General features: G+C 41.7%; 1 protein-coding gene across 1 annotated transcript in view; it reads left to right on the forward strand.

Annotated features, from left to right (window-relative positions):
- GRIK4 (glutamate ionotropic receptor kainate type subunit 4) overlaps positions 1-12,467 on the forward strand; it is a 434,886-nt gene that overhangs the window by 248,803 nt on the left and 173,616 nt on the right. Inside the window, exon 3 of the mRNA XM_042475094.1 lies at positions 12,216-12,380. Coding sequence (XP_042331028.1) covers positions 12,216-12,380 — 165 coding nt within the window. The remainder of the gene's footprint in view (positions 1-12,215; positions 12,381-12,467) is intronic.

Below are 12,467 nucleotides of genomic sequence, written 5' to 3' on the forward strand. Positions count from 1 at the left end.
GCAACCTACTTCCTTGCTTGTACCAGATGGGGCATTTTTACCTGGGTGGAAAGATAAGCTTTTGGCAGGCAAATGACATTTTGGAATATTAACAGACCCTGTCTGCAGCCCAGCATCTTTCAATACGTCCTGGGCCTCTGGAGGAAGGCTGCAAGCCATTGTCTTCGCTCCAAGGCAATTTGAAAAAGCAGATTATTTTTATATATATATATGTATATATTATAGCTGATGCACACAAAACAATGATTAAGAGAAGAGAAAATGGACCCTATTATTAAGCAGTGGAATTGAAAAGCTGCAGGCTATTTTGTCTCTCCTTTCATTCCCATCCCACCTCCTTCACCTGAATCCATTCTGTTTCTGCTTCCAAAAAAGAAAGTGGAGGGGAGGAATGGACCAAAACCATTTAAATACAGTCCTCGGGTCTTTTCCAAAAGCAATAAGAACAGTACCACTATAATCAGCCAAACATTACTAAGGTCCTTTTGTGCGTGCAGGAAAGAGGTTAAAAATGCAGTAATCCTTTCCCCTTTCTTTCTTTGGTATAACTTTTCTCTCCCTTCCCCGTCCCATCCTTCCTGGAGTAATAGGAGATATTTTTAAATCATCCATCAGCAGGATCCATCACATCAGAGAAACAGAAACCCTTCTGTTTCTCCACTGGAGCTCCACTTGACAGCCCCATAATGAGGGACTTTGCAAATTCCTCGCCGTTTACTGAATTGACAGCCTGAAGGGGTGAGACTGATTCCAACAGAGGGAGAAATGTACAAAAACAAGCAAATCTTGCAAACATCTTTAACCAAGTTCAAGTGACAAAAAAAAAAGGGGGGGGGAGGGCAAGGCTAGGTTGCATCTTTCTTTGTAAAATAAATCAAATGCATTAAATACCAATTAGCTTTGATTTGGTCAAGGTGGCTTTTGGAAGTGGCAGGAGTACAGTTGATGCATAACGGATTGACTGTCCACATTATAGCTGTTCTTGAATGCAGGGAAATGAAGACCTGAAAGATGTATTTGTGGGCCAGGAGGGAAAGATATAGCAAGGATATAATAAAGATGCAACAGACTTCTCCTTAGTTCCCTTTCCTTGCTGAAGACATTTTGGAGTATGCGTTGCAAAGACAGCACTGTGCCATCTTCTCTTTTCAGCACTCTTTGCAGCAATGGTTGCACCAGTCATGGTGAATTTGTCCTGGGTTTAATCTAGATGTTAAAGGAACTGTCCAAAATGCTGAACCTCTTACTCACCAGCCCCACTATTATGATAACTGAATTATTTCTCCACACATTCACTGGACCTCATGCTTGTTTGGAAATGTTTTTCCCTTGGATCAGGATAAGGGGAATAAGAAAGTCAGCCAGAATTTGCTAGGGCTAGGCTAAAGGTAGGTAAGCTTTGGGACCTAAAGCACCAATTTTCACACCCCAAGATCAGTCACAGGTTACACCAGCCCCAAAAAACAAAAAATGGGAGTGGCTGGACATCTACTTATGGTTTCAAAGCCTCTGTCCAGAGAATGGTAAGAACAGTGCTAAGCATGATAACAAAAGGTCAGAAAACCAAGCTCTATGAGGAATGCTTAGCAAATTGGGTATGTTTAACTTTGAAAAGAGAAGATTAAGAGGTGATATGGTTGCCATCTTTAAATACTTGAAAAAAATTATTGTACTAAACTAACCTTTCCCAGCCTTGTGGCCTCCAGATATGTGCCCTCCCAAGTTGGCAGCATTGAGATTGGGAGTTCATCACCTCTGGAGAATTATGAGATTGGGAGCATGGAAATGCTTCTTTTTAAAGAGTATTTTCTGGCCTTGCAAAGAGGTCACTGGAGACAGATATGCTCAAGAATCCAGTAGAAGAAGGAGCTAACTTGTTTTCTATGACTCTCAAGACTTGCGCAAATGATAAGAAAAGAGATTCCACCTAAACATTAGAAATAACTTCCTGACAGTAAAAACTGGCCAGCAATGGAACAGACTGCTTTGGTGGGTTTTGGATTCTCTGCTTAAACATCACTTTCTTTGGTGCTCTTTAAACTGAAGTTGGATGGGCATCTCTGACAAGTGCATGGCAGAGGGTTGGATTGGATGACTCTTGGAGTACCTTCCAACTCTGTGACACTTTGATTCAACCTTTGGAAGGGTTACAGTAAAGCACGGTCCATGGTGCTGGTGCATGTTGTTTTAAAGAAGACTATCTAGAAACAAAACTATCTAGATGAGTCCTGGTACTTCAAAATTCATCATGACAGTAGTTGGACAAAAGTGTTGCTAAGGTAACATTACCTCCATACACATATTTCTGTGCATAGATGGTGTACTTAAGAAAATGTTACAGATATATATATATATATATATATATATATATATATATTTAAAAATCATTATAGAAAAACAGATCAGAGGTGTCTGTCTGGTAAGATTGGCTCAGGCTATGTAGGGCTTTATAGGCCATCACTGATACATTGATTTATATTGGAACTGGAGAAGAAACCTGTACATATGCTGTATTTCTAATGTCCTTCTAGGGACTCACCTCCCCTATAAGAGGTGGGCTAGATCATTTTGCACACAAAGCACATTTAAAAGATGAATAGATTCCCCATGCTTCAGTTGTTTTATTCTTCTGTGGCTTAGCACTGCTTTGTGTCCCAGATGCACCTAAATCTGATTTGACTAAGTGAATATCTGAAATTAATTCCAGAATTGGAATGCGCACAATTTGCCACAAACCTTCAGCGTTAGTTCAGGAATTTATATAGAGGAGGAGTCTATGGGGAGTTAACAAACAACATTTACATTCCAGTTAACCTAAAAAGGATGAATAAACAGTGATCATTCAGCACAGCCTTTCACTGCTTATGAAGTTACTGTGGTTGGAACATAAATTATCTATTGATGTGCATTTTTAAAAAAAACACTAGCCAGTGTATTGATGCTGTCAGCATATTCGTGCTAGAAAAGTATTGGTTGACAGAGCGATTAACATGAAGAGAATATGCTCCAGCAATTAAATACCGAGATGTCTTTTTCAGGTGTAAAACCATTTGTTGTTGTTGTTGTTGTTGTTGTTGTTGTTGTCATGAGCCTTTCTTTTGGACTTACGTTTAAATTTCCTTGTGATTTGAAAAACTGGTGTTCTCTTAGATACACTGATATGTTCTTTTGGCCACCTGAAACACTATTCCATACTGGTTTCAGCAAATCTATTTAGGGTCTGGTGAAGAGGAAATAACAACCAAATGCAACCAAAAGATACAATCAAAAAGTCTTTCCCCAGAAACCTGGTAAGACTGGAGTAACGGTGGAGTAACTCATTCATATTTTTAGCCTATAAGGCTCTTGGTGAAAAAAGACTTGTAGTCTTAAAGTGTTATGCTATCAGATGTCCACACTAAAAAATTGGTTGTAATATAGAATCATAGAATCGTAGAGTTGGAAGAGACCACGAGGGCCATCCAGTCCAACCCCCTGCCATGCAGGAAATCCAAATCAAAACATCCCCGACAGATGGCCATCCAGCCTCTGCTTGAAGACCTCCAAGGAAGGAGACTCCACTACACTCCGAGGAAGGAATGTGTTCCACTGTTGAACAGCCCTGACTGTCAGAAAGTTCCTCCTAATGTTGAAGTGGAATCGCTTTTCCTGGAGCTTGCATCCATTGCTCCGGGTCCTAGTCTCTGGAGCAGCAGAAAACAAGCTTGCTCCCTCCTCAATATGACATCCCTTCAAATATTTGAACAGGGCTATCATATCACCTCTTAACCTTCTTTTCTCTATCTTAGTGGTAGGCATCTGGAGGTCCTCCAGTGTATCTCTATGGTCAACTTCTGCCAGATGGTGTCCATAGAGTTGTGCTGGAGGACCTCCAGATGCCTAGAAAGATGTTTTTTCCAGATGTGGGTAAATGAAACCATAGTTATTGGGCCCATGAATATAAGGGGCCATACTGTAACTCTCCCAAGTCTACCTACCTACCTTTTTCTTCCTCCACATCCCTAATCTTTTCCTCTTCTCCTTCCACTCCCTGCTTTTTTTCCTGATATTTGTGGGGCCATTGCACTAGTAAGTGCCAACAAAGCAACAGTCACCATCTTGATATCTATATATAAACTCTGAGCACTGGCTGAAGCCACTTCATTCAGTGCTTTCCATATTATCACCAGCCTATTTACCATCTTTCCCTGCGGCCATTAAAAATCCTCATCAGGCAAATTTGAAAGTGGTGCTCACATAGTTTAGAAAGTCTCAGCAAAGTGACAGAAGACGAAGAGTTCCATCACTCCGGTGTTGCTACAGAAAAGGACTTGGCCAATGTATCCTCAGTCATAGCAGGAATACAGATAAGAGCCCCCCCCCATCTGATTTTATGGGGAAGGGACAGGATAGAAAATGGAGGGAATGGTTGGATTTCAAGTTTTCGAACAGGATTTAGTATGAGTAGCCTACACAAATGTGTGATTATTGTGCAAGTGCAGGTTTCTCATGCAAGAAATTCCAATCAAATGAGCAATTTCCCCACTGATGTACCATAACAGAGAAGCCTAGGAAATCAAGAAGGTGGAAAAGGGGAAAAAACCCTGGGATGAACAGGACTGTGAAGTCATTTTTGTGGCTAGCACAGTTCAAAGGCTTTCCCGTAAATTTGGAAGGATTAAAGACTTATTTTATGCATGTCCCCGTACTTTACTGACAAGAATAGATGAAAGTGAATTTAAATAAAGATTTTAGTTGCTTCTTAATTATGCTGTTATTATGCCAGTTTTGGCAAAGTATTCCCTAGACGTAAAGTTTTTAAAATCAACCTTTTAAAACATTAAATTACCCTTTTAGTCTGCCAGCGATAATGATAAATACAGCTCAGTTCAATCTCATTACCCACTCTGATTTGCGGGCTGGATTAATATTTGGTAAAAACTAACTACCCCTCACTATAATCCTGTGAATATGCAAGAAAATATTAATGGCACAAAATTACAAAATAGATCTACTGGGAATTGGTTTTCTGCATAATTTGAGAATAAGTAATGGGAGAGTTATTCTTTTATGGAGTTGTAACTGGTACCCCCAGGGTGGAATGAAAAGGTGCACTGCCATGTTTTGCAACCCATGGAAGGATATTGTCTTACCTGGCCTTGTTCCTATATTTGTCTGGATTCGATAATGTGTGCTTGGTATAGTGGCAACATACCATAGAGAGGACATTCCTCTTTTCAAAAGGCTGCTCTTTGAAGATATTGTCTGTTTAATAAGCTGCCCAAGCCAAGATTTTTATGAGGATCAAGACCTGTAAGAAGGAAAAGCAGGCATAATGCAACTTAAAGATATCCATCAACAGTTAACGCCCAAATAGTAGTTGATTGTACAGGGAAGCTTATCTATCATTTATTGATCTTCTTATTGAACAAACTCACTATGTTTCCAAGGAATGCTAGAAGGTAAAAAATGGTTTGCAAAGCTTGTCTAGCCAATAGATTCTCACTTGGCTATTACAGGGTTGCTTACTACTCTGTGCCATTTCCAGGTTTCCTTCTCGCTATATGAGTCAAGAACAGCAACAGAGTCACAACTTCAAAGGCTGGCACTTGGGCCTGGATTACTGAGTAGGACTTGGCACCTGTTGATACCAACTCATGATATCAATCCTATTGGTATCAGACCAGTCCATTCCTCGGCTTCTGTTGGATTGTTTCTCTCAGCAAAGCCTTGTAAGGAGATCCCAGCCCTGACTGTTGGGCTGTTCTGGCTGCACCCTCATGGGTGAGAATAATCTCACTCTCCAGATGTTCTTGGACTTCAGCACCAGCATTCTCTGACACTAGTTCTACTAGGCAAAACTGGTGGTGTTTGCAGTCATCAGCATGATTCCTACTCCTGCCTTGATCCTTGAGCTTTTGCCTTAGAGCATGCCTACACCAACTGCATAATCCGGGGCTCATTCAGAGGATTATACTCCAGGCTGCCCATGATGGTGACCATTTGCACTGGATCAAATCCACATCATATGGGCCAGCTGGGCCAATGCTTCATCAGCCCCACTGGCCAGACCCCTGTTTTCAGGCCCAATGCTATTGCTTCCTCGCAGTAATGTCTGCCCAGTATGCCACAACTTCTTCTGAAGACAGAAATGGTCACCTGAACATGTGATTAGCAAGAAGTTCAGGCTTCCATTTCTGTCCTCGGCATCAGGCAAGATTTACATGGAGCTCCAGCCTATGAGGATGTGGTGGTGACAGCAGTGACAGAGACCATCCAATTTCCGTGCCCTGCTCAGCTCTTGGCATTTGGACAACTGGCAGCAAACAAAGAGGAGACAATCTCCATGTGCTCTAAGATGATCAACTGTTTATTCAGTGTTTAAAAAACCCAATGGAGCTTCTTCAGGGCCTTTGAGAGAAATCACTGGAGTTGTAAACATTCTCCAAAGTATAGGACTATAGGGAGAAAGGGCATTGGGATCCTTCCTGTTTGCTGCTTGGCTACATGTTCAGTTCCTTATTTATACATGCGGACAAGTAGATCTGGCCAAATTGGATCTGATCCATCTATCCACATGCCAAATGAATGTGAGGTCACTCCAAATTTTCCAGGAAAAGCCACGATTTCCCCCAACTTTGCTTAGTTTGGAGCAAAGTTGGGTTAAGGGTAGAAAAACAATGGATCCTCCATTGAAGTAGCCACACATCATCAGGATTTCCCAACAATTGCTTTGCAGTGAGTATGGCATTTTTCACTCTGTTGTGAAAGATCTAATCTCTGGCTTTATATCCACTTAGAAACCTGATGCTAAGGCGAAGTCACATAAGAAATTTCTTGGCTTTTTCTCAGAACTGGTAATGGATTGTGCCCATGAAACAGTCAGAAGTCAAAGCAATAGTTTAAAACAATGGTTTGTGGGATGGGGAAAATACTATGGTTTGCTTAACTGATTATATTCCTTCAGTATTAGAAGGGGGGGAAGCTAGAAAAGTGGTCATTTGCTATGTAAAAGAGTTGTGTTCCCAAGGTTTTTTTTTTAATGCTAATCCTGAACCTTTGCATTTAGCAGAAGGAATTTAGCCAGTGAAATGTTCTCCCTTGTTTCGTCTCCCCATTGGAAAAGATGGGAGAAAAAATGGAAGCAATAAGAAAGAGGATGACCATGCTGCAAATGGATTGCGTCAGTAAAAGCCTTAAGCTTTAAAGACTTGAGCAGGGCTGTTGATAACTGGGCCTCTTGGAGAGCTCTCATTCATTGAGGTGCCATAAGTCAAAGCCGACTTGATGACACATAACAATAATTTCATCTCCATGCCATGGAAAAGTGCCACCTGCTGAGTTTCTATATGCTTGTCTGCTGTTGAGGGCATCGAATGAGGATCCATGGAAATATCAAGCAATCCTATTTTTGCACTAAAAATACACTATTGTTACAATAAATCCTGTTAAGCAGGTCACACAGAGAGGCTCCATGCCTTTAACAGCAAAACCCAACACAAAAACCCCCACTTTCCCTTGATTCAGAGGATGCCTGGCCTCTTGATTTCCGCTGCTGTTAAATGCATACCATGACAAAATGGCAACCCTGTTTGCCCTTTCCCCCCTTTTCCTTTTCTTCTTTTCTTATTCAACATCCTCTCCATGCTTGTTAAATTTTTGTTTTGTGTTTTAATCCAGAGATCTACATTCCTGGCCTTATAGGAAAGCTCAACCTTTCTCAATTTCATAATGAGCTGAAGATTAACTGCACGTGCTTTGCATTTGATTATAGTACTTGTGTGTAAGCAGAGCAGAAAAGACAATGTTGCCGCAAGGATTAAAAATGCTTGCCAAGGTACCTGTCTGGAGGAGCCATTCCATATGTTTCCTGAGTTGATTCTGGTCAGCTTTAAACACCCGCTTCATTACGAAGAAGAAACAGAAGAAGAAAAAAGAACCAGATAAGGCTAGGAAGCTTTGGAGATGTCTAATCTGTTTCTTCGTACAGTTTTTGTATGGCCCTTGTCCCATTTCTCAGGATGCATTTACACTGCAGAAATAACGCAATTCGACAATGCTTTATATGCCATGGCTCCATCCTACAGAATCCTAGGATTTGAAGTTTTGTGAGGCACCAGCAATCTTTGGCTAAGAAGGCTAAAGGCCTTGCAGAAATACAAATCCTGGGATTCCATAGGATGGAGCTACAGCACTTAAAGTGGTGTCAAACTGCATTATTTCTACAGTGCAGATGCAGAGTGCACCATCTCTTTCAAGTTGAGATGGATGGAAACCCAGAGCAGAGGCTTCTTGGCAGTTATACTGAGCATTGGATGGATGGTCCTTGCCCTGGGAACCCTCTATCTACTATAGCAAACAACAAAATCAAAGAATCCAGTAGCACTTTTGAGACTAACTAGAGTCCAAAACACACTGCAGGAATAATCCAGTTTAAGAACGCTTTAACTGCCCTGGCTCAATGCTAGGGAATTCTGGGGAAAGCGGTTTTGGAAAACATTAAGCTTTCTCTGTCAGAAAGCTCTGGTTCCACAATAAATGACAACTCCCAAGATTCCCTGGCACTGAGCCTGGGCAGTTAAAGTGGTCTCAATGGGATTATTTCTGCAGTGTGTTTTGGACCTAGGAGAAATAACTTTCTAGCATAAACTTTCATGGACATGGTCTACTTTGTTAGATTCATCAAGTTTGTCATCTGGTGACATACCTGCATGGCTGTAAGCCAATGATAAATGTAAAGGAAATAAAAATAAGCAGTCTATAAATGTGGGAGTTTGTATACTGAAAAGTGAGAATGAGGCACACAGGAAGATGGCCAAGTACAGATGCAAGACTGTAAGCAAGCATTATATAATGCTTTAGATAAAAAAGAAAATGCAATGTAAACATGAGGGTTAGGAAATTACAGATGCATCAAAGCTATCCAGAATTACTCATCCTACTATTGCTGCTCCTTCATAGCTGCATGATGGAGTGAGGTAGTTGCAGCCTTCTCACAGAGGAGGCAAATTACATGTAATGTAATATATTAGTCATGATGTGTTAAAGCAGCTTGAACTGTGCTGAATATGGCTGCTTTTATTCTGGAGGAGAAACAGCCTTGGGCCCTTGATCCATAATGTGGTTCTGATCCAAATCATGCCCCCATGCACCAATTTTCTGTTGCAAATCTCTCTCTCTGTCTCCCTTCCCTTCTCCTCCTCCTCTCTCTCTCTCCCTCTTTCTCTCTCTCTTTCTTGGCTGCTTTTCCAGTCTGACGTGATTCAATCCATTTGACTGCCCCCTGCTACATCATCCCCATCTCATTCTGCTACAATTGTAGACCAAATCCTAATTATAGCATCCAAGTATTATTCTCCAGCCAACAAGAAGCACAAGCATTTTTTTAATGCCCAGAACTTAATCTAACAATTGATGGAACAGCTAACAGGCATCTGCAATGAACTCTTCTTTCTTGCGTTCATTCTGGGCACAAATTGTTAGTGGCAAGGCCAAGAAAATTTCTTGGGAGACATTTAAAAGAGGGTGGCAGAGGAATGGATTCATAGGCCAACAATCTTTGCATCTCCTGGCTCTCTGACTCTTAGCTATCTTCGCTGCTCTGAGTACTGCCCATCTTAAAGCAACCAACTGTCTCATAGCACCAGGTCCCAACAGACTGCCTTACTGTGAAGTCGAAAGCTTTCATGGCCAGCATCCATAGTTTTTTGCGGGTTTTTCAGGCTGCGAGACTGTGTTCTAGAAGAGTTTATTCCTGACATTTTGCCAGCAGCTGTGGCTGGCATCTTCAGAGAAAGTTACCCCCCCCCCCAAAACCCAAAAAAACTATGAATGCCAGCCATAAAAACTTTGGCTTCACTCTAGTTTTTCTTTATGTTTTCTAAAAACTCACAGGGTCATGCCTAGAAACTGTGTGTGTGAACGTGCACACACATGTCTGTGCATATGTATGACGTGTTAGAATGCATTTGAGTGTTTCTTATGAACTTGCAGAGAGATGTGAATTCTTGTGTCACATTTACTTAAAATACCTTAAAAACCCACTGGTGGCCCAGCTGCTGGTGTTCTGTTTTGCTGGAGTCAAATTTGGAAGAATGGATGTACATGAATAGCTTGCTCTGTGCATTATCGGTGTCATTTATCTCTCCGCCTCTTAATTCAATGGCACGGATGCTATTAAATTGAACAAGAGATCTGTGTATATCTACAGGGGGCAAAGACATCATCCTACATCCCTTCCCTCACATTGCTTCCCCTCTTTGGTTGGTTCCTTAACTTGGAATATCACCACTTTAGATAAAAATTCTTCAGAGCTACAGCAATTAAGCAAAACTTGGAATTATAGCCAGAGGATGGAAGATGCTCTGCTCCTCCCATATGACTCTCCTAAACCCACTTTCTGAGCTCTGCCTGCTCCATTCTGTAATCACTCTTGCAGCAAATGTCTAGAAAGAACATCACCAGCGTCTTTGATTCATTTCTGCAAAAAGAGCCCCGATTGTTCAAACAGAAATTTAAAAAGTTAATTGGCTACAGCCATGAAATGAAGATTCTTAACTGCTGAAATTAATTTTTTTTATTGCACTGAAAAACATTATTGTGCCGGTGTCAGTCATGCACATTTGTTGCTCTTGTGTGCCTTCAAGTCATTTCCAACTTATGGTGACCCTAAAGCAACCCTCTTACTGGATTTTCATGTGAAGAGATATTCAGAGGTTTGCTGCTGTCATCCTCTGAGGCTGAGAGGCTGTAACTTGCCCAAGACCACAAAATGTAGGCCATTTGATTTATCTACACTGTGTCCTTCAGTTGTGCTGCAGTTACCATCCCATTACAAATTCTGTCCCGCATGATCAGGAAGGCACAGTTAGATGGGGAAGGTTCAGATATAGTTACAGTTATAGTTACAGTTTTCATATTGGAGGGTCCCTAGTGCCCTCCTGCTGTCAAAAATATTTTTATCTCCAAAATGCCCTCTGGGGTTGTGGAGGGCTTTTCCACCATTTCCCCAACTCCAGGTCAGTTTAGGCCCAGGAAAGGTCCTTTTTTCTTGTAACAAGAAATGAACAGAAGTGACTTCAGCTCACTTTGTGCAGTGGAAAAAACCTTCTCCTTGTCCTAAAATGGCCCAGAAAAGCCCATAAACATGGTGAAAATGCTCCCATGCCCTCCAAATATTAGAGAGCATTTGAAGGCAGAATAAATTATTGATTGTTTTTGCACCAGCAGGCACAGTGTGGGAGTTTTGGGTGGTCCTCCAAGATCACCTAAGTCAGAAGTTTGGCCAATGGCTGCTGTTGTGTGCCTTCCAGCATATGGCCACCCTAAGTAAAACCTATCACAAGGTTTTCTGGAGCTGAGAATGTGTGACTCACCCAAGGTCACCTATTGGGCTTCCATGGCTGAGCAAGGAATCAAACTCTGATCTCCAGAGTCATTGTCCAACGCTCAAACCATTACAGCACACTGGCTTTTCAATGGCTGCTAGAGATCCTTTTGGATTGTCCTATCCCTATGTGACAGTAAGAACATAAGAAGGGCCATTCTGGATCAGACTGGAGGCTTATCTAGTCAAACACACTGTTTAGATTGTGACCAACCAGGGGCTTAGGGGAAGTGCCACCCTCAGGACCTGAGTGCATCTTCATGCTTTCCACCAACAGATACACAAAGACATATGGCTACTAACTTTGAAGGTGATCTACAGCCATCCTGACTAGTGGCCACAGATATCAGTGCTAGTCACTGCCAGAAAGAGATGGTCTGGAGAGAATTGACTGTATAGATACAGTATGTTTAGAACCATCATACACACATAAAAGAACCCTTTCCATCCCGACTCTCTTCTGTGGCTGAAATTGAATAGTCAAGAACAGTAACATATTTTATTAACAAGGCTTGACAAATGATTCTGTAGACTTGCTCCTGCTGCATCACTGAATATTGAGATTAATGTTAAACTTCTTCCCCTTTTTAAGAAACATGCTACAAGTAAACACACAACACAGCAGCTCTTTCTCATCTGCTGCAATGCCCAGTTTTCAGTGAGTAGATCAGATTGTCATATGCCCTGCCTTAAACGTGACCTTTCCAAGTGGGCCAGCAAGAGGGGTACAAGAGTGGAAATAACAACAACCCCCCAAGCTGACATTTGTGGTTATGGATTCTGTAACATTCCCCTCCAATTTATTTTTTGCTTCCTCTTTGACCAGCTCACCTTTCATCTGTTTTTGCAGCGGCCATTTTGGATGACCCAATGGAGTGCAGCAGAGGCGAAAGGCTGTCCATCACGCTGGCCAGGAATCGGATCAATCGGGCTCCAGAGCGGATTGGGAAGGCCAAAGTGGAGGTGGACATCTTTGAGCTGCTGAGAGACAGCGAATATGAAACAGCCGAGACTAGTACGTACGTCTCTTGAGACCGGGTTGTGGGGACAATCTTTAAAATGCTGGAACATGTGTGTCTAGTGGGAACTAGAAATTCATCCT

The sequence above is a fragment of the Sceloporus undulatus genome, chromosome 6 (genome assembly GCF_019175285.1).
Source record: "Sceloporus undulatus isolate JIND9_A2432 ecotype Alabama chromosome 6, SceUnd_v1.1, whole genome shotgun sequence".
NCBI classification, from domain to species: Eukaryota; Metazoa; Chordata; class Lepidosauria; order Squamata; family Phrynosomatidae; genus Sceloporus; species Sceloporus undulatus.